This window comes from Copidosoma floridanum, unplaced genomic scaffold (assembly GCF_036245765.1).
Source record: "Copidosoma floridanum isolate Cflo_tuat_1 unplaced genomic scaffold, Cflo_Japanese_pri ptg000035l, whole genome shotgun sequence".
Lineage (NCBI taxonomy): Eukaryota > Metazoa > Arthropoda > Insecta > Hymenoptera > Encyrtidae > Copidosoma > Copidosoma floridanum.
The window spans coordinates 4839902-4863664 of NW_028321912.1; the positions used below are offsets into that span (position 1 = coordinate 4839902).

At 40.1% G+C, this 23763-nt stretch overlaps 5 protein-coding genes across 8 annotated transcripts; 2 read left to right on the forward strand and 3 right to left on the reverse strand.

Annotated features, from left to right (window-relative positions):
* Nucleotides 1-6677: 6677 nt before the first annotated feature.
* On the forward strand, nt 6678-7999 carry LOC149373230 (zinc finger BED domain-containing protein 6-like). The gene is made up of 5 exons (XM_089597787.1): nt 6678-6736; nt 6791-6923; nt 7333-7420; nt 7496-7798; nt 7951-7999. Exons 1-4 carry the CDS (start codon nt 6678-6680, stop codon nt 7753-7755), a joined length of 540 nt encoding a protein of 179 aa, XP_089453913.1. The 3' UTR covers nt 7756-7798; nt 7951-7999.
* A 5654-nt stretch (nt 8000-13653) lies between these two features.
* Nucleotides 13654-16605, reverse strand: Tcs1 (Threonyl-carbamoyl synthesis 1). 3 transcript variants are annotated; one of them, XR_016293427.1, is made up of 5 exons: nt 16310-16605; nt 15657-16238; nt 14899-15053; nt 14551-14773; nt 13654-14470 (listed from the first exon to the last, which is right to left on the reverse strand). XR_016293427.1 is itself a non-coding variant. In XM_023391823.2 (2 exons), the coding sequence occupies exons 1-2, from the start codon at nt 16603-16605 to the stop codon at nt 15683-15685; spliced, it is 852 nt and encodes a 283-aa protein (XP_023247591.2). In that variant the 3' UTR covers nt 15546-15682. The 3 variants fall into 3 exon arrangements, 1 of the variants encoding a protein (XP_023247591.2); XR_016293426.1 differs by having other exon boundaries at nt 14882-15053; XM_023391823.2 differs by lacking the exons at nt 13654-14470; nt 14551-14773; nt 14899-15053 and having other exon boundaries at nt 15546-16238.
* A 98-nt stretch (nt 16606-16703) lies between these two features.
* Nucleotides 16704-17547, reverse strand: Polr3K (RNA polymerase III subunit K). Of its 2 annotated transcripts, none has more exons than XM_014362136.2 (2): nt 17403-17547; nt 16704-17095 (listed from the first exon to the last, which is right to left on the reverse strand). In XM_014362136.2, exon 2 carries the CDS (start codon nt 17040-17042, stop codon nt 16704-16706), a length of 339 nt encoding a protein of 112 aa, XP_014217622.1. In that variant the 5' UTR covers nt 17043-17095; nt 17403-17547. The 2 variants fall into 2 exon arrangements, with proteins under 2 accessions (XP_014217622.1, XP_014217621.1); XM_014362135.2 differs by having other exon boundaries at nt 17416-17546.
* Taf12 (TATA-box binding protein associated factor 12) lies at nt 16927-19164 on the forward strand. Its single transcript, XM_089597642.1, has 4 exons — nt 16927-17147; nt 18225-18442; nt 18524-18716; nt 18792-19164. Exons 2-4 carry the CDS (start codon nt 18227-18229, stop codon nt 18917-18919), a joined length of 537 nt encoding a protein of 178 aa, XP_089453768.1. The 5' UTR covers nt 16927-17147; nt 18225-18226; the 3' UTR covers nt 18920-19164.
* Nucleotides 19028-23440, reverse strand: LOC106646101 (low-density lipoprotein receptor-related protein 1-like). Its single transcript, XM_023391824.2, has 5 exons — nt 23428-23440; nt 21871-22104; nt 21592-21792; nt 21075-21523; nt 19028-20777 (listed from the first exon to the last, which is right to left on the reverse strand). Exons 1-5 carry the CDS (start codon nt 23438-23440, stop codon nt 19347-19349), a joined length of 2328 nt encoding a protein of 775 aa, XP_023247592.2. The 3' UTR covers nt 19028-19346.
* Nucleotides 23441-23763: the final 323 nt, after the last annotated feature.

The following is a 23763-nucleotide window of genomic DNA, read 5'->3' on the forward strand; positions in this document are numbered from 1 at the left end:
TTCCAACTTTACAAGTCGCGCCTCGTTTCTTCTTGGGAGAGAAGTCTGATCCCAAGGGACTACCGCCGGCGGGACCTCCTCAGGGACGAGTCTCCTGGGCGAAGAAGCGGACATCGTGAGCGTGGGGACAGGGGTTTTTCGCGTTTCAGGATACAGCGGACTTTGGCGAAAGGATCTTTGTAAGTTTCTTTGGACGTTGTCTCGGGACCGCCCTGGCTGCGACACCCTATAGTGTCTCAGGGCGCGAAAGTGCAACGTTACAAATGGCGCTCAACGTGGGGCCCGATGTCGCGGGGTGATCGGGAATGCGGTGTGTGTGAGGCAAGTGTGAGTTAAGTGGGTTGTTTGTAAAAATGTGTGAAGTGATGTGAAAATGTGTAGCGTAGCATCAGAAACGGGTACAGAGGTATAGCGGCGACGTTGTTGAAATTTTTTTTTGAAACCGTCAAAAATTTACCGGGTTTTAGGAGTGTTTGGGTTGGGTGACGCTAGGTAGGATCGTAAGAAGTGGGAGAAGGGAAGGGAAATTAAGCAGTGGTACTCCAAGCTATAATCGGCGAAAAGAAGAGGGGGAGCAGTAAGAACAGTTCGTCATATTCGCGGGTAGGAAACTGAGCAGCTTTTCCGCAACCTTGTTCCCGCTGTGTAGATGCTGGAGAACAGTGATGGTAGTTACTGCTCTCCTGTTTGTCTCCTAGCATCAAGGTGACGTTACTTTCTTTTCGTGCGTAGTGCCATGGTTTAAAATGCGGTATTTCTGTGGGGATTATTTTGTCTACGTATAGTTGAAGTGGGAGGGCTGTGAGATATGTGAGGCGGGTGATGTGAATGTGTTTGCGAAATAAGACGTGTAAATGGAGAGCTGCTACATAGAGGATGTTGCGTCATGCGGGTCGTTACGTCGTACGTGAAGTTTTTATTCTTGCGCTTGTGTTCTTTTTTTTCATTTGTTGTTTTGTTCTTTTCGTTATGCCCTCGTAGTTCGGTTCTGGTAGCGATTTAATTAGTGGTGCCGAGAAGTAAGCGTAAGAGAGGAAGGTGACAGCCATGGGGAAGTTGTTTCGCAGAGTATGGTAGTTAAGTGATTGCGCCTGTTGAGGTTAGGTTAGGTTGAAGATAGGAATATTAGCTGGATATTCAAGTTTTGTCTCGTGTTGTGAATTTGGGAGAAAGCTTTGTACAATAGTTGTTCACATAGAGGTATCGTCGTGTAGTCGAGATTGCGTCAAGCTAGTGTTTTGTTGGGGTATATAAACGTTAGGAGTGGGATGAAGTGATACTATTTTTCGGTGTCGTAATTTGCGGAAAGAAGGAAGGGGCAGTCAAAGTCAATATCGGCGCGTGAATAAATGAGAACCAGATGAAGTATGCGACAGGGTTCTGCTTTCTTTTTTTTGTGTGTGTTCCCTAGCAGTTCCCTACGTGAGAGCCACCATCGATCACTTCAGGTTGGACCAGCCAGAGTATTTTAGTGGAGGAGATACGCGATAAACATGTACGAAGATTGCAATGTGACGGGGTCATTTTTCATATTTGCCCGAAAAACACCAAAACTTGACTCGATGTAAAATTTGAGGTTTTGGGCTTGTTTTAATGCCCTGTGTACGTATGTTTATGTTTCATTATGTTTCATGCGAGGAAAAAGGAGAGGACGACGGAGACATATAGCCAGTGAGACGAGAAAAGAGAAGCGCGAGCGGAAAAAGCGGCAATAATAAGAAGAAAGGGGCATTTTAAAGGACTATAAGTGATGTTATGTTAGTACTGTGTGCGCAGAGATATATATACGTGTACATTTAAGTGTGAATCGGTAGGTTTGTGGGAAAATAGATGGGTTGACGAACCGTAGCGATTATTGTTATTATCAATTGTATTTTCTTTTCTGGGTCTTCTGTAAAATTGTAATGCGCCGGGAATATTGGAAGTTGCGTATATACGTGTAGTTAAGGGGAAGAGCGAGACATGCGCAAGCTAGGTCGTATGAGAGAAGTAGGGGAAAGAAAGAGATAGAAGAGATTTCGAAGCAGTAAGACGCGAGCAGCGAGACTGAGAGACACTCCTTGACGGGCCTTCGAGAGGGAAGGATGTAGAGCGTGTGCGCTATCGAGACGTCTAACCTACGTCCGTCACCAGCTCTTGTCGATCTACGGGAAGCATCATCTGCAGCCTGGCTTAAGACTACGCAATCACGAAGAGCAGGATGACAGTGGGCGACATCGCGAGGACACGACGCCGATAACTCCCCGGAGATGGGGGCCTGGAGGTATTTCGCGTAGTGCGTGGTGAGGTTAGAAACTAGTGGGAAAGTGAGGGAGAGGGACATAGTATGTGGCGCCGAGGTGACGTTGTGTGAGTGTAGGATGTTTCGCGGGTAAGGGTAAAAAGCGGACGTGTGGATGAGTGTATGTGGTTGAAGGTACTGGGGATTTTGTTGAGGTTGTGAAGTAGAGTAAAAAGTGTAAATGAGGGGTCGAGGTTGCTAACAGAGTGAGAAAGCGAGAGTTTGTTGCGTTTGTTCGAGAGGAAGACGTTCGGGTCGCGGAAGAGAGCTTGGTGGGCGTGATCGCTTGAATAGTGGGTAAGTCAGGGCATTCGAGATGACGGGAAACTGTAAAACTGCGTGTGTGTGTGTGTATCGAAAGCGAAGCGCTGTCTGAGTCTCGGGAGTCGGCGAGAGGTCGACTGTCCGCTGCGGTAGGGCGTAATACGCGTGGGTAAAGCGAAGCGTTGTCCGAGTCTCGGCAGTCGGCGAGGGGCCGGCTGACCGTTGCGGTAGGGCGTAATACGAGTGTGTATTCGAAGTGAAGCGTTGTCCGAGTCTCGGCAGTCGGCGAGCACAGAGAGTTGGTTTCCTGTAAGTATACAGTGAACGAAATTCGTACACCTACAGATGGCATGCCGTCCTCACGAAATAGAGTGAATGTCCAGCGTACAGCGAATGCGCGCAGTAGTAGGGCGCATGCACGAGAAATCTCAGTGTACGCTGGACATTCACTCTATTTGCGGTAGGACGTCATAGAGTTCGTGTGTGTGTGTGAGTGTTTGCAGCGTTGTCTGAGACTCGGTAAACTAGCTGGTGAAGCCACCGGTAGGACACCCTGCAGACCAAGAGAGGATGCGTGGTATATGTCCTCGTTATCGGGTTGATGCGTGAGGTAGCTCGTGATCGAAGGCGTGTCATTGTAGCCAAGTGCTCTCGTGATCGAACCTGGTTGTCGTAACCTCAAAGCAAGCCATTCTCTAGGTCGAGTGCGGGAACTGTGGGTGTGCGTGTGCGTGTAGGTGTAGGTAGGTGTTTGAATGCGGGGTACAAGAGCAAAGGTGTGTGTGTGTGTACTGCGAATTGCGAGTTAGCGCCGGAGGTAGCGTCGATTCTCTAGAAGTGTTCATCTCTTGTAAACGAAATAAAGAGTAGTCTAAAAGTGAAATTCGTGTTAGTGTGTTTATTTGTACGAGTGTGAAATATTCACATCCTGATCATTTCCCTCGGGAACTGTCCGTCTCCCGACGGGCAGTCTGCGGCGGGGCCTCCTCTAGGTAAGGAGTCTACATCGAGAGAGCAGAGCTGAGCCAAGCCAAGGCGTTCGAGAGAGTATTGGGTCGCAGTTTTGTTGTATTAGGTGTCGTACGTGATATGATGTGTTTTAGTGCGTTGTATCGGGACGGCTTCGCGTCGACGTGAAAACGTCGATTCGGGGCCGAAAAAGCCAACGTTACAGCTCTTAACATACCACCCGAATACATAACATTTTTTAAAATGAAGCAACGATAGGTCTCCCCCAGGGATGTATCTCAAGCCCTTAACTTTTTACGATATACACGGACTTTCTTGACGCACTTGTTCAGAACCCCTTACGAATATTGAAGTTTGCTGACGACTTCGTAATTTACACCAGTGGAGACAACGTCTCACAGGCCATTACTCTTCTATAATCTGCAGCAACTGAAATATATAAAGCACTTAATCAAAAGAATCTAACGATAATCCCAGAGAAATGTAACTTGATGATTTTTAATAAAAAAAAAAAAAACAAAAAAAAACAAGAACCATTTTATAGAATTACAAAACTGCAAAATCAAACCAAATAAAAACGTCAAATTTCTCGGCATTTACTTAGATCGGAGTCTCAGTTGGGGGGCCCAAATAAACCATCTAAAACAAAGTTGCATTCTCCCTACCAGCATTATTAAATGTCGTAAGGGGGTGCACTGGGGCTCGGACCGTAACACACTTCTCATGTTGTATAAATCTATGATTAGATCCAAACTAGAATATGCCAGTTTTCTATTATCACTACTTAAACCTGCACATGTTGAAACCCTCCAAAAGATCCAAAATACAGCCTTGAGACTGGCCCTGGGCTGCCAAAACAGCACTCCCATCAATATGATCATCGCTGAATCCAAAATACCTTATATTCACCACAGAAATGAATAGTGGTTAGTAAAAGTTTTTATAGACGATATCCGAATAGCAGCAAAAGATTTTACAGAGCTAATGTTAAGGTTAGAAGAAGTTTTTAAAGTACTAGATAAATACAATATAAAAATCAATCGAGAGAAATGTGAATTTTTTGCTTCAAGAATATACTATTGCGGTTACGTAATAGATAAAAACGGATGACACAAAGATACACAAAAATTAGAAACAATAGAAAAAATGAAAAGACCATCAAATGTTTCAGAATTACAAGCTTTCGTTGGATTTGTTAATTATTACCGCAGATTCATAAAAAACGTACACAAAATAAATTTACGTGGTCAAACCGCCAGGAAAAGGCATTTCTCGAAGCAAAGAAAGCTTTGACTAGTGAAAAATGTTTAAGATATTATGACCCAAATTTACCTCTCGTACTGGCAACGGATGCGAGCCCATACGGCGTAAGGGCAGTGTTATCGCATCGTTTTCCTGATGGGACCGAAAGGCCAATACAATACATTTCACAAACGTTGAATACAACACAGAGAAAATATAGTCAGATAGATAAAGAAGCGTATGCCATTGTTTACGCTATAAAGAAATTTTATCAATACCTTTACGGGAATAAATTTACATTAATTACAGATCACAGATCACTTACACAAATCTTTGCAAAAAACAAAGAATTGACACGTTACAGTGCAATGAGAATGCAACATTACGCAATATTTCTATTCTATTATTTGGTTTTGAATACACTATTGAGTACAAGAAATCAGAAAATAATGGCAACGCAGACGGACTATCTAGACTACCTGTAATTACCGCAGAAGAAAACGTCGATACCATTGATTTATTCTATATAAATACGTTTGAGACGTTATCAATCGATGCAAATACCATACTAGAAAAAACGCACAAAGATCGCGAATTACAATGTGTGTCTGCATTAAAAAATGGAAAAAGCCTTACGGAAAAAGAAACATGGTGCATCGATCCACGTGAATTCACTTTAGAACAGGGGGTACTAATGCGAAACCATCAAGTTGTAATACCGAAATAATTACGAAATACGATTTTACAAGAATTACATAACGGTCATTTCGGAATAGTAAAAATGAAAGGTCTAGCTCGAGGGCATTGCTGGTGGCCGAACATAAGTAATGATATAGAAAAAATTGCAAAAAACTGCTTAGAATGCCAAAAATACAAAAATAATCCAGTCAAAGCAGATATACATGTGTGGGAACCAGCAAAGGCACCTTTTGATCGTGTCCACATAGATTTTGCCGGACTATTCCTTGGAAAATATTTTTTCATATTAGTAGATGCGTTTTCGAAGTGGCCAGAAGTGTATATCGTTAACGATATGTTAAGTGAATCAACGATTACTGTTTGTACAGAAATTTTTGGACGATTTGGAATTCCTAAAATTTTGGTATCTGATAATGGTAGGACTTTCACCTCCACAACATTCCAAGAATTTCTTAAAAGTAATGGTATTGTACATAAAAGAACGGCTCCGTTTGACCCAGCGACGAACGGTCAAGCCGAAAGATACGTGCAAACAATAAAATTAGCACTAAGAAAATTACAGCGTAAAGAAAAACTTAAATTAGACTTGCAATTAATTTTGTCACAATATCGTCAAATGCCTTACGCAATTACAGGAATAGGGATGGAAAGTTTGAACTCGATATCGAATGTATTCGAATAATCGATTTCGAATACCCCACTATTCGAGTTCGAATATCATGTTTCGAATATTCGCTGTATTCGAATAGTTTTAAATATTCGAAAATATAAAACATCCCAAATATATTTATAAGCTGCTCCGAAGCACTACGAGGCCTCTCGAGTCGATCTCGAATCTCGAATCTCGTTTTATTATTCGCAGTTGGTAGTTCCGAAGTAGTCCGCTTTTCCTCGCGTTCCAAAATGAGAAGAAAAGTGTCTGCTAGCAGGTTAGTGGCAACGTCGCATGGAGCCGTGACGGATATCTACTATACTTCTGGTCAGTCATGGCAGGTTGATTGCTTTTAGCATGTGAAACGTTGCCGCATTTCGTAAAAAATCCTGCTAGCAGATATTCTACTACTATTTTGGAACGCGCACTTTATTTTCTTCAGTGGTTGTGTCCGTTGTGTGTTGTGTGTGTTTGCTGCATTGCTGGCGCGGTCATGTAAAAAATTTAAATTGTCCGTTTACGTGTTGTTTATTATTAGTAGTAATATTATTAGTATAAAGCTAAATATTAATGGCACCTAGTTCCGTCTGGACGTACTTCAGCAAAGTCGAGAATGATACTAAAGCAAAGTGCCGCTAGTGTAACTCTTTATTGGTCATCAAGGGTACAACCTCAAATTTAAGAGCTCATCTAGTAGGAATTCACAAAATTGACTTGCCGTCGCTACCCTCTCAAGGGAAAAAAAGGACAGCATCGGTTGCTCGTGTCGGCAGCGATATTGAAGAGGACACTGGAGATCCGAGGTTTCCTGCACAGGTTAGTTTCTACGCATTCACTTGAGATGATTTTGGCATACAGATATAAGAATAGAGCAAGTATGAAGTCAAAACCGTGATGCCAGGAGCGAGAGAGAAAGTTGCCGAGAGGCCCCTCTTGCTATCTGTACTGCGTATATATGCTCGTCTGATTAGAGAGAGACAGCAAGAGGGGCCTCTCGGCAGCTTTCTCTCTCGCTCCTGGCATCACTGCAGAGTACAGGGCTAGGTGGAGATAGTGCACTTTATTCTTATATCTCTATGGATTTTGGAGTTACTTACTAAAAGCGTGAGGCGGGAGAGGGGAGCGGAAGGGAGGGGAACCGTTTTCTTTTACAAAAACACAGTAAGTACATAAATATTTTCTTCCCGCAAGTTGCTTGTCAATAACTCCAACTAACTAATTACAGGACCGAGATCAAATACCCAAACCTACACCTCCCTCGGGCAGCTTTAGTTCAATTGAGAAGTACATTAATAACCTAAACGCATTCTCCGGTGAGTATCACACATTTTGGAGTAAAAGTACTTGTACTAAATGTACCAAAATTTGCAATGTGTTTCCTTTGTTAGCCGGGGGCCAAAGAGATGCCCAGTGTACCAACTCTTTGTTGTACATGATAGCAAAGGATAACATGCCTCTTAGCACAACAGAGCGACCGGGGTTTCGCAAATTTGCTCAGACGCTGCAACCTCTATACAAACTGCCGTCCGAACCAACAATAAGGAAAATGTTCATCGAAAAGTATGAGCTGTTAAGAGGACGGGTCAGTGTGATGATTGAGACAGCTGATCACATCTGCCTTACGATGGACATTTGGACACAGCGCTAAACTATGCGCAGCTTTTTAGGTGTAACCGTGCACATCACTTCAGGTAATAGAACTAACGTCTAAACATATTTTCGCGGTGCCACTCCGCGCACCACGTACTAAGGCAGCTTCGAAGAACACTACGCGGTTGTTTTTCTTGGCGCAGGTGCACGCAAAGCTCGGGAAAGTACCAATACATTTTATTTATGTTTTTAGGTTTTGAGATCACCACTTTTGAAATAGGTGCAAGACAAATGGATCAAAGGAAAACCACCGCTAACCTATAGTTTAGGCGCCAGGTAGGGTCCCGTGGCCTTTTCAATTAGAACGGACCCACCAAAGTTTTTTTAATGTATTTTTGCCTGCTGAACACGATTATCGATGGTGGGTCGCGATCCGGATGGACAATTTTTTTTTATCAACAAATTTTATAAACAAATAAAAATTATTCATTTTTTTGGAAAAAAATTTTTTTTCCTATTCTTTAGTTCATTTTGAACAAAAAAGTTTGTATACACCATATGCCTAAACCCAATACTTTTCCCGTAAAAAATTCGACAACTTTCAAAAAATGCGTTTTTTGCTATTTTCAATAGCTTGCTACTTAAAGCCCGATTAATATTTTTCAACTCAACACCTCTCAAATTGTGAGCCAAACATAGTATTTGATGAATACGTAAAGACCAATTGATTTTATTTGGTTGTTCTTATCCAGCGAGCTTGACGGTCTGTGCCTTTTTAATGTGACCGTACGGCCTCGGCGCAATACAATATATTCTGGCATTAAATGTTTGTTATCTGGACAGCCATACATAGATTGTTTTTTATGTATTTTTGCCTGCTGAACATGATTATTGATGGTGGGTCGTAATATCGAAGGTGATCAATGTTTTTTTATTAACAAATTTTTTAAACAAATTGCAAAAACGTAATTTTTTCTAAAAATAAAGTTTTTTCCGCTTCTCGAGCTTATTTTAAACTAAAAGTTTTGTATAATGTACATCTGTTAAGCCCATACTATTTCCGCAAAAAAACGTGAACTGTAAAAAATTCACTTTTTCCATTTTTCACACAGCTGCAACGTGGGGCTTTTATTATAATTTTTTACTAAAAAGTTTTTAATTCTCCAGTTCTTGCAGGGGTTTAAGAATGTCTTATAGTTGATTAAGTTTATTCGTTTGTTATTTTTGTTCAGTGAACTTAGCAGCTTCATGCTTTTTAACTCTAAGTAGAAAAATGCAAGACGACCCAACGTCTTTAATACTATCCCCTTCTTTCGTCTAACTTTTTGTCTTACAAAAATCGTTCGAAAACAATTTATTTGTGTTACGTATACAATCAATTAGTAAAGTAAATTGATCAATGTGTCCTTTGACTCGATAGCAAAGTAAAATTTTAATTGCAATGCAATTTTTGAGACATTAAAATTTTGAATTTTCGTTGTTTTCCCGCGAAACGATGGGAAGTCCCTGTAGCGTTTCAGACTTGTTTAAACTTGTGTTTAAACAAGTAAGCGCGAGTATTTCTGCATGTAGTTCAGAGTGCAGTTCGATGCGTTCTAGTGAGTTCTCTGATAGTGTATTTTCTAGTAATGGCAAATACCAGTAACACCTTCCCCCCCCAAAAAACATGTTAATATATCTAAAAACATCAGAAGATAAAGCTTATCGATTTTCATGAAAATTTTGACTATATTCTAACGATAACAGTATTCGGTGTTATTTTTATATTACTATATTTTTCAGATTACTCTGAGTCAAATTTGAATGAAAGTATCACCAAGGCTGAAGAGTATTTAGTATGTGTTGTTAATAAAAATTCAAAATGCAATAGCTTTGATGAGTTGCGTGTATGGTCTCATCATTATCAAAAACAGTGCTTAATTGAAGATCTACCTCCGACCTCTAATTCTATCAATTTGCACATTTTAAGAGCATATTTCGTAGTATATTATCAAATTAAATGTTTGAATGTTGATGTTAAACAATTAGATCCGAAAGAGTTTTGTTACATAGAGTGTGACGATCTCCTTATGCCACGAAAAATTGAAACTTTAATTCCACTTTACGAAGAATTATTACAACCTTGTTCTTGTAAAGTATGCAGTAGAAAAACCTGCTTATGTGTTGCAGAAAAAATACCGTGCTGCACTTATTTTTGTAATTGTAAAAAAGAAAACACATGTAAAAATAAGTACAGTGGAAAATAAAATAACAAAAATTGTGGTAACTTCGTAAGATATGTATACGAGGGTGGATTGATAAGTTTTCGGCCTTACCAAGAGATGGTGCCACTAGGCCTACCTTGAGGTGGCGTTCTATAGTACCATCCTTAGATAGCTTGTAGTTAGTTTCAGTCCAATCGCCATGTTAGTTTAGGTTTGAGAGCACGCTGAACAAGACGCCTTTGTGTTTTTCGTAAAAATGGAAAAGCTGGAAAATCGTGCTGTCATCAAATACTTTTATTTGAAGGGGTTAAAGCCAAAGGAAATTAAAGAAGAGATGGACTCAACACTGGGAACATCCTCCCCATTATATTCAACCGTTAAGCAGTGGGTTTCCGAGTTTAAAAAGGGTCGTGTGAGCACCTTTGATGAGCCTCGCTCAGGACGCCCCATTGAGGTCACAACTCCAGATATGATCGAAAAAATCCATCAAATAGTGCTGAAAGACCGCAGATTAAAAGTGCGTGAGATAGCTGAGACCTGTAAGATGTCATATGAACGTGTAAAAAATATTTTGCACCAACATTTGTACATGGAAAAGCTCTGTGCAAGATGGGTGCCGCGTTTGCTAACAGTCGACCAAAAATTGATTCGGAAGAACATTTCTACCGCCAATTTGGCGTTGTATAAGCGTAATTCAAGCAAATTTTTGCGTCGATTCGTAACCGTTGACGAAACTTGGGTCCACCACTACACTCCTGAAACCAAAGAACAGTCTAAACAGTATATTGGACCAGGGGAACCAACTCCAAAGAAGGCAAAAACAATTTTTTCGGCGAACAAGGTTATGGCTACTGTTTTTTTGGATGCAAGAGGTATTATATACATTGATTACCTTGAAAAGGGTAAAACTATCACTGGTCAATACTACGCAGACTTATTGCAACGTTTGAGCCACGAAGTGAAAATTAAACGACCTCATCTGGCGAAAAAAAAAATCTTGTTTCATCACGATAACGCACCAGCGCACACGTCAATCGTTGCGATGGCTAAAATCAACGATCTGAAGTTTGAATTGATGCCGCACCCTCCCTACTCTCCAGACCTAGCCCCGAGTGACTATTATCTGTTTCCTAACCTCAAAAAATGGCTTGGCGGTAAGAGATTTGCGGACAATGAAGAAGTAATCGAAGCTGTAAATGAGTATTTTGAAGAGCTTGACGAACCAGTCTATAGAGATGGCATTACTAGACTAGAACACCGCTATGAGAAATGTATCAGCCTTGGAGGAGATTATGTTGAGAAATAAAAAAAAAAAATTCTTAAAAACGTTGTTTTTCTTGGCTAGGCCGGAAACTTATCAATCCACCCTCGTATATGTACAAGATGCAGTATACTATAAAATAGATTCTAAACAAAGAAATGTATCGTACCTTAATAAACTACGTATTATCACATTATTATACTTTGGGGTAGTCCTGTTATATTTTCTTAAATTTTATTTTGCACACATTGATAAGATCAAAAACTTTTGATTACTGGTTTATGCTAATTTGTTACGAAGCCAAAAGAGGTGTTGCATTACAGTAGTAGTAATAAGTTTTTTCAAAAGTTTGTCAGATCATTGAAAAATGTTTCTTACGATAAAAAAAATTAGCATCGATTCATAAGGCGGATTTTAATGACACTAAAGAAATTTTTTTATTAAAAAAATAAGTTTATGGTTGAAATGTTTAGAAGGGAAATTAGATTGGTTATCATTCAGAAAGTGATAAACAGGTCTTGCTGAATTATTTTTCGTTTAACAAAGATCAACAGTTTCTACAAGTTTCATAATTCTAGGTATGTCCATCTCCTTAGTTATGGAGTTTAGTAAAAAAAAAGCAATTTTCTGACATGGGACATAATTCGTCAATTAATATTAGCATTTAATGACACGTACTTAGCATTATTTTTTTGTAGATACACTTTGGGAATAAAAAACATGCAAGGTTTTTAAAGCAAACGAAACACTGAGGAGCTCACGCAATCTGTAAAAACTTGAGTTTTTGTAGCATTTACGGGTACAAGTACAATTAACTCACGTAAAGGGCGCGACTGATGCATACGCTAGAGTCCGAGTTGCGGACGACTTTTTTTTTGCCGAGGGCGAAAGCGATCAAAGCACTAATAGGCCAATTAATCTACGAAGGCTTAATGTCAAATTTGACGTTAGTGTTAGCAGAAAACAAAAAATACGGTGATATAAAAGAAAATGATTCAAGAAACATAGCGTTTTTTTCGTTCGGTTATTCAGTGGCTGAGTTAACCTAAAAAATTCGTGAAAGTCCGAAAATCACTTTTTTCACGTTTGAAAAAAAAGTTGACCTCCAATGCCGAAAAGTCAAATGACAAAGTAGTAGATCTTAAAAAAACCTATCGATTGACGCGCGTTGGATATAATTTGAATGCGTAGTTGCTGAGAAAACTTGAAAAAACCATCGAAAATCGTCTTTTTTTAATTTGTTAATAACTTTTTTCTTTAGAGATTTTAAAGTTGGTATTTGGTCAAATTATGAGTTTTTCGTTCACAAACCTTCAGTTTTTTTTTTAACAAAAAATGTTAAAATTTTTTCGAAATATCGAATTTTTTCGAAAAAAAATACCTTTCGTAAAAACTTCAATAGACGTCAGGAAATTATGCTGGAGCGACTTTTCAAGGCTTAATCTCTTCGTTTAGACTTATTTTATCATGCAATGTTTGTAGTAAGTGAAATTTTTTAATTTTTGATGCCGAAATCGGACTCCGAAAAAAGTGCTTTTATTTTCTATCGGTTTTTTTGCAATTTTTTTTACGTATTTTAATAATTGCACGTATATAACTAACTGCAATGCATTGTACTTATTTTTTTACGAATTAAAAAAAAAAAATTTTCATGATACGACCATGTGGAGCCAAGTTAGGTTTTTTTTTTTTTTTAAATCCCTATGCGACGGTGAAACGCGTAGAACTTTGAAACTTGCACACTTTACTTACAAATACCCATTTTGCATAAAAAAAATTATACGCAATCGTTAACTTTAGCGGAACGATGGGTATGATAACGTTATAGTTGAGTCTTTATGCGCGTCGCGCATCGACTGCCCGCTGGTGTGAGGTGTGTCTGGCTGGTTGCTCTTACTCGGGCGCTCCGATGCGGCTCCGAGAGGGAGTCGGAGTGGTGAGAGAAAGATGTTCTCTTTTTTCGGAGTCCGATTTCGGCATCAAAAATGAAAAAATTTTACTTACCACAAACATTGCATGATAGAATAAGTCTAAACGAAGAGATTAAGCCTTGAAAAGTCGCTCCAGCATAATTTCCTGACGTCTACTGAAGTTTTTACGAAAGGTGTTTTTTAAATATTTTTTGCTAAGGTTTGTGAACGAAAAACTCATAATTTGACCAAATACCAACTTTAAAATCTCAAAAGAAAAAAGTTATTAACATATTTAAAAAAGACGATTTTCGATGGTTTTTTCAAGTTTCCTCAGCAACTACGCATTCAAATTATATCCAACGCGCGTTAATCGATAGGTTTTTTCAAGATCTACAACTTTGTCGTTCAACTTTTTGGCATTCGAGGTCAACTTTTTTTTCAAACGCGAAAAAAGTGATTTTCGGACTTTCACGAATTTTTTAGGTTAACTCAGCCACTGAATAACCGAAAAAAAACGCTTTGTTTCTTGAATCATTTTCTTTTATATCAACGTATTTTTTGTTTTCTGCTAACACTAATGTCATCCGTTTCGAAGATTAATTTGCCTAAAAGGGCTTGCCACACTGCGCTCATGGTGAAAAATAGTTTTCGTCACAGGTGCACATCTCTTCCAGGGCACTTGCGAAGAAACGCTCGTGAGACCCTGGTTCTCTGGCCAGATGCGCATTAAAGTCCATCGCTTTTTTTTTAGAGGACGTAGTAAACGTTCAATTGTTAAAATAACGTTTGAATTGGAAAAACCACTATTTTTTTTATAAATTCGTTGATTGATGATAGTAAACTTATTTAAATAAAATGACGCACCACTTTTTCAGACTGTCAACACCCAGGGCACATTTTTGTGCTACTTATGCCATAGTAACATAAAATTATATGAATGATATAATGATATTAATAATGTAAATGTTGATGACAAAATTCTGTACGAATTCAAGCATAACTGTTATTAATGAATAATTTAACTGTGAATTTTAATCGCTTTGTAATGATCAAGTTGAGATGTAGTTAATTAAAACGCAAGTAAAGGGTACAAAATGTTATACCAACAACAAAAATTTGTTAACATTTTGACACTTATAAACGCAAAGAGTTGTCTCTTTCTTAAAAACGCTGATTGAAAATTGGAATCATTTCTAACGAGAACTTTCAGATTTTTTAATCAAAGAGCGAACCTATATTAGTTCCAAGGTCCTTAGCCTCCAGAAGCAATTTAACTAGGTTTTACTGACTTACTTGCTGTTCTTGAACCAAACGTAAGCGCAGGGATAGTATATCTACTCTTTGATAACTTTGATACCATCAAATTAATGCCGCTTAAACTGTTTCTTTTAATAACTGAAAATAGTGGTGATGTAAAGAATTAATTTCCTGCACGATGAATATCTGTTACTCAGTTAATTGAGAAGTTGACTTACCAAATTTCATAAGTAGACTAGCGATTCCCTCGAAGCTCTGTTGCAGTAAATTCAAGGAGTAATTTTTCATTACTCAATAATTGATTTTTAAAGACTGCGCACAGTACAACGGAATTTTGGGGCAACGAGCTGCCATGATTGATAGGTTTAGCTGCATGTTCTAGTGGTACTCAACAAATGAATTTTTACCTTGTATCGTCAGGGAATATAAGTCTTGAATAAACTATAATAGATCATTATTGTAGTCAATCTGTTGAGTTGAGACAGAGACTGTAGGTACATGTCTCATCACATAAATACAAAATTAATATAATACATATGTGTATATTACCGATTCGCTATGCATACCTCCAAACAATCCATACAGTGAATTGCAATGTCATAATTTGGTGCTGTCTTGTTATGATAAAATATATTAACTATTATATCAGCGGCGGCTAATGATTGAATCAGTCATATTTTCTAATAATAGCTTCTTAGTGTTGATCAGTGTTTTCATTATCCTAAAAATAATTTATGACTTCTCAAGTTTTTTTTTTTTTTTTTTTCGTGCAAAGTAAGCGAAAACTACAAATAAGGAAATATAATTTTTTTTCCTACACTTGTGTTAAAAAACCTAATCTATACTAGAAAGAAGATAAAGTAGACATTACCAACAAGATTTGAACAAAAAAATAAATTTTTAAAATGACCAAATTCATAGATTGTAAATCTTTTTTCTTTGTATTACGCATTGTGTTGATAGTAAGTTCTTAATAATTTCAAGTCAACAAGTGGGAGCAAAAGCTTACAGTTCTGGTAGGCTGTCAATGATTTGTGCAATCAAAGTTTTGAAAGTATATTTTGCCAAAGAATATGTATCGTTCGTAAGATTTGATATCTTGTATTAGGTGCAATCTGTACTTTGCTTATTTACTATATCAAGCTTTAAGGTGTTTTTATCTACTTCAAAAAACTTAAGTTACTTTTTTTTTTTTTTTTTTAAACAGTAAAACTTTTATTATGCTATTAAAAAGAGCAACAATTGTTAGATAAGAATCAAACTATTAATATTTGAATTAAACAAATTAACTTCATTATTTATTTATCATTAACAAACCACGTACCGTTACTCATTCAACAATTGTCTTATTTAGGCTGATGCTCTAGCTTCATTTTTCTCATCTTCCGACTCACTGTTGTCTGTACAACTATGAGCTTTTTGTTTTTTTTCTTGTTTTTCTAGAAACTGTTCCTTAAGGTTATATGTCCTCAACACTTTTCTAGTGGTCAAGTAGCCAATACCCTTCCTTAGGATCTTAAATTCACCTATCACCGACAGATCCACTACGGTTGATCCTTTTCTCCAAGAACCCTTCAGGTTATTCATGTTCATTTTTTCATAAAAAACACCATCAACTTCGGGCCACAGATCCTCGAATTCACCGGGGTGCAAGGAACTCTTAGTATTACTTTTGTTGGCGCTCGTGAGAGCCAACGGCTGATTGACCATTTTAACAATACTGCGCACAAAATCGTAATGCGGTATTCGGATGCCAACATTCTGAATTCCTGGATTCAGTGTATGGTTCAGTGAATCCTTGCGTTTTAGGACAAGCGTCGTTGGACCGGGTAGCAGTTCCTCAACCAGTCCTTTGGGTAAGTCTTCGGTGTGTGCCCAATTTTCAATGTCCTGGATGTCACAGAGGCTGAATAAAAATCATCAATTACATTGTATGAATCATGCACTGGTGTAAACAAACAAGTTTTCAAATCGTACCATATGGCAAGTGGTTTGGCCGTGTCTCTCCCCTTGATTTCGTACAACCTTGCCACCGAATGTTCACTCTGCGCCAGACCTGCTAGGCCATATATAGTGTCAGTGGGCAAGGCAACGATTTTTCCTGTTTTTATCAATTCGGCAGCTATGGCCGCGCTACGGTAACCACCGCAAAACCAGGACTTGTTTTTTGGCAAATAGTACAGGGTATCGTGAGCCTGTCTAAGACGATTTTTTATTGGTCCCATGGTTGATGGATCGGCTGCTCTGGTAAAAAGATAACTCAACAATCTCATGACCTCGATATCAAGAAACTGAAAAAAATAAAATTTTAAATGATGTTCACGTTCATGATCAGCTGTACAAATTACCTTGGTGACAAGAGCCGTTAGCTTTACTCGCGCCACTGGTGATTGCACAGAGAATTGCAGCACCTGTAGAAAATGGTCATGGGCTCATCGGCTGAGCGAGTCTGTATCTGCATGAAGTAAGCTCTGTCGTGAGAGCACTTGGGACACCTTTCTTTGGTGGAGTCAACGTTCTTCCAAGCATCAGCACCACCCATTACATCATCCACTTGCTTGAGTTTTGGGTAAGTTCTGGTGCTGACACGACGGTTTATATGATATATGTACGGACAGGTGTTGCAGGCAAAGCGATACGAGCCCTGGTCGACGGTTGCACATTCTTCGACGTGCAGAACGTTGGCGCAGGTCGGGCAGAAGAGGAGCATGTCACTGCTGTCTCAACGTCGACATCGAGCGACTCACAGTGCAATCATTCAGTCTACAATTTAATATTAGAAATGTAAAATTATTCGCTCTATGGACAAGTTTGGGTAATATGTGTATTTTCTACTGACGTGACTTTTTGATGATGCAAGTTTGAAATTTTTTTGAGCCAAAAATACCTTACAAATGCATAATTAAGGAATGTAGTAATAATAATATATATTGTTGTAACCTGAATCATCATTTATATTTTTTGATAAATACTGAATGAAATAATTCAAGCACATGGTAGAGGTTAAGTCAAATTTTTTAAATTCACTGTTTATGGCACTAAGTGATGGCATGATATACTTAATACATACAATTTCACCCTACCTCAAAAACGTAACGTGTCGATGATACTTAAGCCACACAATATTATAAAAAAATTAAATAGTTAAATAATTAATCGAAAATAAGACTTCCATGTTGCTTCAAACAGACACGTGCACTGAGCACTGAACCGCACTATCAATATGCGAAATGTTGCGGAATTGCGGAGTATGTCTGCGTATCTCTATTATATGGTTTTTTCGTCTTTACGAGACGCGTGTCGGAATTGAAGCGATTTCAGAGCGTATTACACTTAATATTTTTTGTCACGTAAAAATGCGAGTCATTGTTCAAAAAATCATATTTTTTTAATAATAATGACATACTAGAAGATTAAATCAATAATTCTATATGTCAATTTCTACATGTGTCAGCATATTAGAGAGAAATTTTTAAACATCGCGCACTTTGCTTGGCTCTTGAAACGAGAGGAACAAACAAACCATCTCAAAAAGGTCCGTCTGTCGTTGTCGTCTGTCGTTGTCGTTCGAGTTTTCGAGCAGAAAAGACGTTATTTATAGGTTATTAACAATTAAAATTTGAATAAAGTGCAATTTTTGACTGGTTAAAATATTAAAAAACATTTCCTTGTCGTTCACAATCGAGTACTAATATCTCATGTTTGTTTATTACTTACTCTAGCAAGCTTTTGTTACATTTGACAATTGTCACTTGACGTTTGATCAATCATTCAAACATCTCTGTTAGATCACATTGAACGAAATGACATTTATCTCATAAATAAAAGCTATGCTAAAAGCTAAAAAAAAAAAAAAGTGATGGTTTAGTAAAAAGTGTATTGTTTTTCTCAGAAATGTCACAAGACATGCCTAGCTCACAGCCCACTCCCATGGTCCAGGACATACCAGCAACAATGACACCAACAATGACTTCATCAAATGCCACATCACAGACCAGTGTGACAACGTCGACTTTGTCAAATCAGTCCCAGCCGCAGCAAACGCTCTCTCAAGCTGCTAAAACTCAATCCCTGCCCAGTAGTCAGAATACAGTGATGGACTGTCCCCAGGTACTAAATTAAAACTTTTCACCTGAATGGGCTTCAAATGCAGTGACATATGCTTGAATAGTGACTGAATTTTGTTTACAGTTTTTGACTAAAACCAGGCTGCAAGATTTGGTTAAAGAAGTTGATCCAACGGAGCAGCTTGACGAAGAGGTCGAAGAGATGCTGTTGCAGTTGGCCGATGATTTTGTGGAAACAACAATCAATGCCGCGTGTTTGTTAGCCAAGCACCGTCATGCAAACACAGTTGAAGTCAAAGACGTTCAGTTACACTTAGGTAAATCATTGGCGTTCTATTTTTTTTTGGTCCATCACAATGTGTTGGGAAATAACAGTAGCATATGTTTTTCAGAAAAAAATTGGAACATGTGGATACCTGGTTTTGGTACGGACGAGATACGCCCCTACAAGAGAGCGACCGTGACAGAAGCACACAAACAGAGATTAGCACTTATACGAAAGTCAATAAAGAAATATTGAGGGGGTGTTGTCGCATAGCGCGCGAGGTCGTTTAATGGGAATGCACCAAAACAACTTTATTGTTTAGTAAATATTAGTTTAGTTTTGTACCTATTTTCGTAACCATAAAGATCGTTAGCTGTAATATTAACAATAACAAATTAAATGAGATAGGAAGCCAAATGTATTAAAGAATGATTCTGTCGAATACGTATATTTTAACGTCGAAGTTTGTACATCGGCATATTAAAAGGAAGCACACACAAGGAGACGCACTTTTTTCTCGCCATCATCGTTAACATTGGTACAGCGTATTAAAAGTATAATAACCATAAACTGAGCAGAAACGCAATTTCCAAAAAACAAAAGATGTGTCGAATAAAATATTCTCGTTATTGTACATTTTACATGGCTTCCCTTTTATCTCTGCAGAAAGAGAGCGTCTCCCTTAAGTCACATTTCGGGCGGCCAAGCTGTATATTCTCAGCCCGTGAATGAACTCGTACGTGGTGTGCCTGCCCGTTTTCTGCTGCTGCAGTCTCCTCTTGACGAGCCTGACTGGGTCGGCTCCGTTGTCACGCTTCACGGCCCATATCTCCGTGTGGTTGCCCACGTAGAGCCACTGATCCTTGACGCCCGCGTAGAGCAGATTAGCGACGCTCAACACCTGGACTGTCTCCTCCTCGGAGCCCTCGAGATTCGCGCTCTTGATCATTGAGGCGCTCACGCTCGTCGACCAGTAGAGCCTCGAGCGCTCGGAGTCGATCGCCAGGAATATCAGCTGGACGTTCGAGTAGAACGGCTTCCAGAGTATCAAGCCCTTGCCGTTGCTGCTGACGCGGCGCAAGTTGTCATTCACGCCATTGTAATCCGAAAAGAAGAGGTACTCGTGGTTCGGCTGGATCGCCAGGTTGTGCGGGCAGTCGATGTAAGCCTCTTTTTTGAACTTTGACGTGAGCACCGTCTTCTCTGCCTTGACGTCCAGTTTGAAGCTGTGCATGACGACCGAGTGGTTGCTGGATCCGTCCTGGGACTGCTTGATGTACAAGATTCCATTCTTGCTCCAGTCGTAAACTACGTCCTTGATCGCGTATGCCTCGCTGACGCTGAGCACCACCGTCTGTTCCTCCGTTTCTTCCTCCTCGCCAGCGGGCTCCTTCAACAAGTTGATCCTGTAGATGCTGAGGTCGTCGCTGAAGTACAGCTCCCCGCTGACCATGTCGTAATCAAAGTGCACCGAGGTCTTCTTGTTCATCCGACCGACGCGGAACCTCGTCGGCACGACCGCCGCGGCGAAGGACTCGTTTCTCTCCATGCCCAGGATCCTCGCCCTGAAGTGCTCGCCCTGAGCGTAGACCAGGAGCTTACTGACGCCGGAGCAGGTTTTGCCATCGGCGTTGAGGGTCCAGCCGACGTTGCAGGCGCACCCGTGGCTACCCTCGGCCGTCATCAGGCAGAGCTGCTCGCAGCCGCCGTTGGACTCACCGGCGCATGGGTTTTTCACGAGATGCCGGCGCTGGTCGAAAGACGTCCTTAGCAGCCTCGGCGAGTCGAAGGGCAGTTTGTGGAAGGTCACGTTGTTGCAGGTCCTCCGGTAGAGGGCGCACGTCCAGAGGGCGTTGCTGCAAGGGCACATGTCCGACCAGTTGGCGGCCCTGGTCCAGAAGAGCTGGTTGTCGGTTGTCGTCAGGCTGATGACGCTCATGGGTATCGCTATGACCATCTGCCGGTTGGTGCCGTCGTAATCCGACGACTCGATGCTCGTCTGGTCGATGGCCCAGTAGATCCGCGTGGCTTTCCGGTCTATCGCGATCGCCGACACTTTCGGGCTCTCTACTACTGTCCTCAGCGAACTGCCGTCCATGTTGGCTTTCATTATCTGCAAAGTTAACGTCGGTTTATATAATTTACAGCATCCGTCGATCCATTCAGGCTCGATCATTTTGGATCTCAAGGTCAATTAATAAAGGTTTCCTAATTTTAGTTGGCGTAGATTTTTCATGTATCTTACAAGCATCAAAAGTTTTGTGGTAACAATTGCTGGTGGAGATTGGAAACCACCCCGCAGCAATCTTGGGAACCAGGAACGACTCAAAACCATGTAGGCGAGTATTTTGCTCGATACTTGATACATATTCCATAAAAATGAAAAAAATAAAATAAAAAACTTGATTACTGATCTGTAAAACAGCACGACAAACATGAGGCCCTCCGCGGGGTCGAGCACCAGATCGTGGGGCTCCTCGAGATCCGAGAAGACGAGGCCAAAGTTCTTGGGTCTCTTCAAGTCGATCACACCCAGGGCCCCCGAGCTCCTGTCGACAAAGTACAGCTTGTCGGTCACGTAGTCGACGGCCATCGCCTGCGGCCTGAGTCTCCTCGCGTGGGTAACACTGGGCTGCCTCTTCCACAGGGAATTGATCACCAACGTGGCGTTGTCGCTCCAGAAGACCGTCTCCTCCAAGTACGTGTCCAAAGCCGTGGCGTCGCGCTCCAGGGTACGCAGCAGCGAGCACCTTTTGCTGTCCACGTCCAGCGCCCAGATCTTCTTCTCACTCGTGACCACGATGGACCGCAACAGATTCACGGAACTACCGCTCATTGGACCCACGTCGCCGGTTTCGCCTGAAACGCATACACGCAAGACACATCATATACCCCTGGCGGTTGATTTCGAAAAGTCGATGGCCTACCTGTTTCGTCGAAGGTTAACGTGGCGACGATCGCGAACGCGAAGAGAACCGCCAAACCTGCGCCCAGAACCAGGAGAGCCTTCGGCCCTCCGATCTCGAGTACCCGACGCAGGACGGACGAGTGGTCCTTGCCGGTGCTCTCGTTGTCCCCGAAGGTGAACTGGTCCCGCGACACCTCGTCCCCGTCCAGCGTAACGTCATCTGCGGGCAATCAAAGGACACGCGTTATCGATGAGGTGGACGAAAAATCGGGAGTTGGACTTGAGTAGGTACATCTACCGCTGTGCGTTGTGATGCTCATGTTTTCTCCGCTGCGGGTGTCCGAGGGAAACTTTTCTTCGAAAATCCCCGTTGATGGATTCCGCGATGTGTCCGCGAGTGGTTTGAGACGGCGAATTTGGACGAGTGCGGCTGGGAGAGGCCCGAACCTCGGGGCGTGTGTCTGTCGAGACCGGAAAATCGCGCGCGCCTTATCTGACTGCTGATTAGTCGCGCGATAGCAACTTTGACATCCTTAATGATTCAGAGATCGGGCTTTCTGTGTAAGTATTTTCGAGTGGAGAGGATCGACTGCTTTGGGCGGATGGTTGCTTGTTAATTTATGCTTTTTGACGAAACGCGATGGCTTCGCGTTTTGATTGATTTCCAAGCGAATGATATGATTTTAACTTGTTCACCATGTGTACTTCAACATAATACACATGTGGTGGGTGTGACGGTTTTGTTGAGAGTCTCTAAGGATTTACCGTGTAGTCCTTTTTTACTTGTAAACGTGATTGTAAACTATAAAAGGAATGCACACATAATCTCCTTTTAGTAAAGAACTGGAGTCGATGATACTACATTCTTTCACAGATGAGTTCGTATTATGTATAATAAGGAAGAAAAAAATCATTGGCATCAATTACAAACATTTACATCAATAATAATGTAAAGATGTTTTTGAGGAAGCATCGTTTGAAACATGACTCGCTGCTCCGGTTTTTTGTTTCAATTTTCATCGAAACGTTGTTTCCATTGTTTCCATTTCTCTTGGAATTTTAATCATGAAGTTTTAAATGAAAATGAATCAAGGTGGGTTCTTACATTCATTTTTATATTCTGTTATTTTCTTTTGATGAAAAAATTGTGGCAAAGCTTCTGGAGGGAAAATGTCAAACAAAATACGCCTCCACATGTGCTGCAAAATAAAACTATTACTAGTAATGAGAGAAGTTTTGTCGTACATATTAGTAAGCTTATGATTTTATCAATACCTACAACACACAATTTTTTTTTACCTATCGAATACTATAATTTATAATATATAGGCAAAACATACGTCCAATGACGGTTGGTGAATAATTAAAAACAATGGTGGCACTTTCATATTTTTGTTTACATTCAAAAATAAAAACAACGTTTCGGCCGTTTGGACAACGTCCCGGCCCTCATATAGCCCGGTACAAAAAGCTATATGATCGAGTAATAAAAATTATTCTTTACAATACAAATTTTGATAAAATACAATAAATAACGCAAATTAAGTTGAGTGTATGACATACCTCTGACTCTTGCGAAAGGGGTGTAAAATCGTAATGTAGTCAGAGTTTCATGTTTATCTGCTTTTATACTCTGCACATGCACGAATGATATAATACACGCACGCAATACAATCAAATAAGAATATAATATTTAGGGTCACACTTTTCAATCCTGTGAAAAACAGATGAAAATTTTCCTTCGTATAATGTTTATTACATTCATCATACAAACACTTTATTCGTAACCTGAGAAATTGAATACTTCAATGTTCAGCAACTGATCAAACATATATCTGTGGCTTCCCGAACAAACCGATTAACTCCATTTTTGTAATTATCGAGAAAAACGGCTTTAAAGATGAAAAAGCTACTTTTTGACAGCGCAGAAACTGCATGTTTCTTGCTGTGCCTAACGTTAGGTACTGAGACAAGACTTTAATACTTTACGTGGGTGATCAAAAAATGTAATCGACTTCCTCGTTACGAGTCACTTTTAAAAGTTATTCGGTCAAGAACATGGAACTAATTCTATAATTCGTGAATATTCAACAAAAAACGCATTTAACCACAAGGATATATGCCATGCTTGCTTGCTAATTAGTTGTCATCGAGTAGTACATTTTTATTACTCAAACAGAGCATTGTATTA

Excerpts from the sequence above, each read along its gene's own strand:
- LOC149373230 (XM_089597787.1), top strand. The coding sequence starts at position 6,678 with ATGGCACCTAGTTCCGTCTGGACGTACTTCAGCAAAGTCGAGAATGAT. Across the intron at positions 6,924-7,332 it reads ATCCGAGGTTTCCTGCACAG|GACCGAGATCAAATACCCAA; the intron begins GTTAGTTTCTAC and ends AACTAATTACAG. Across the intron at positions 7,421-7,495 it reads TAACCTAAACGCATTCTCCG|CCGGGGGCCAAAGAGATGCC; the intron begins GTGAGTATCACA and ends TTCCTTTGTTAG.
- Tcs1 (XM_023391823.2), bottom strand. The coding sequence starts at position 16,605 with ATGAGATTGTTGAGTTATCTTTTTACCAGAGCAGCCGATCCATCAACC. Across the intron at positions 16,239-16,309 it reads GCCAAACCACTTGCCATATG|CCTCTGTGACATCCAGGACA; the intron begins GTACGATTTGAA and ends ATTTTTATTCAG.
- Polr3K (XM_014362136.2), bottom strand. The coding sequence starts at position 17,042 with ATGCTCCTCTTCTGCCCGACCTGCGCCAACGTTCTGCACGTCGAAGAA.
- Taf12 (XM_089597642.1), top strand. The coding sequence starts at position 18,227 with ATGTCACAAGACATGCCTAGCTCACAGCCCACTCCCATGGTCCAGGAC. Across the intron at positions 18,443-18,523 it reads CAGTGATGGACTGTCCCCAG|TTTTTGACTAAAACCAGGCT; the intron begins GTACTAAATTAA and ends TTTTGTTTACAG. Across the intron at positions 18,717-18,791 it reads AGACGTTCAGTTACACTTAG|AAAAAAATTGGAACATGTGG; the intron begins GTAAATCATTGG and ends TATGTTTTTCAG.
- LOC106646101 (XM_023391824.2), bottom strand. Across the intron at positions 21,793-21,870 it reads GAGCATCACAACGCACAGCG|ATGACGTTACGCTGGACGGG; the intron begins GTAGATGTACCT and ends GATTGCCCGCAG. Across the intron at positions 21,524-21,591 it reads GTTAACCTTCGACGAAACAG|GCGAAACCGGCGACGTGGGT; the intron begins GTAGGCCATCGA and ends TATGCGTTTCAG.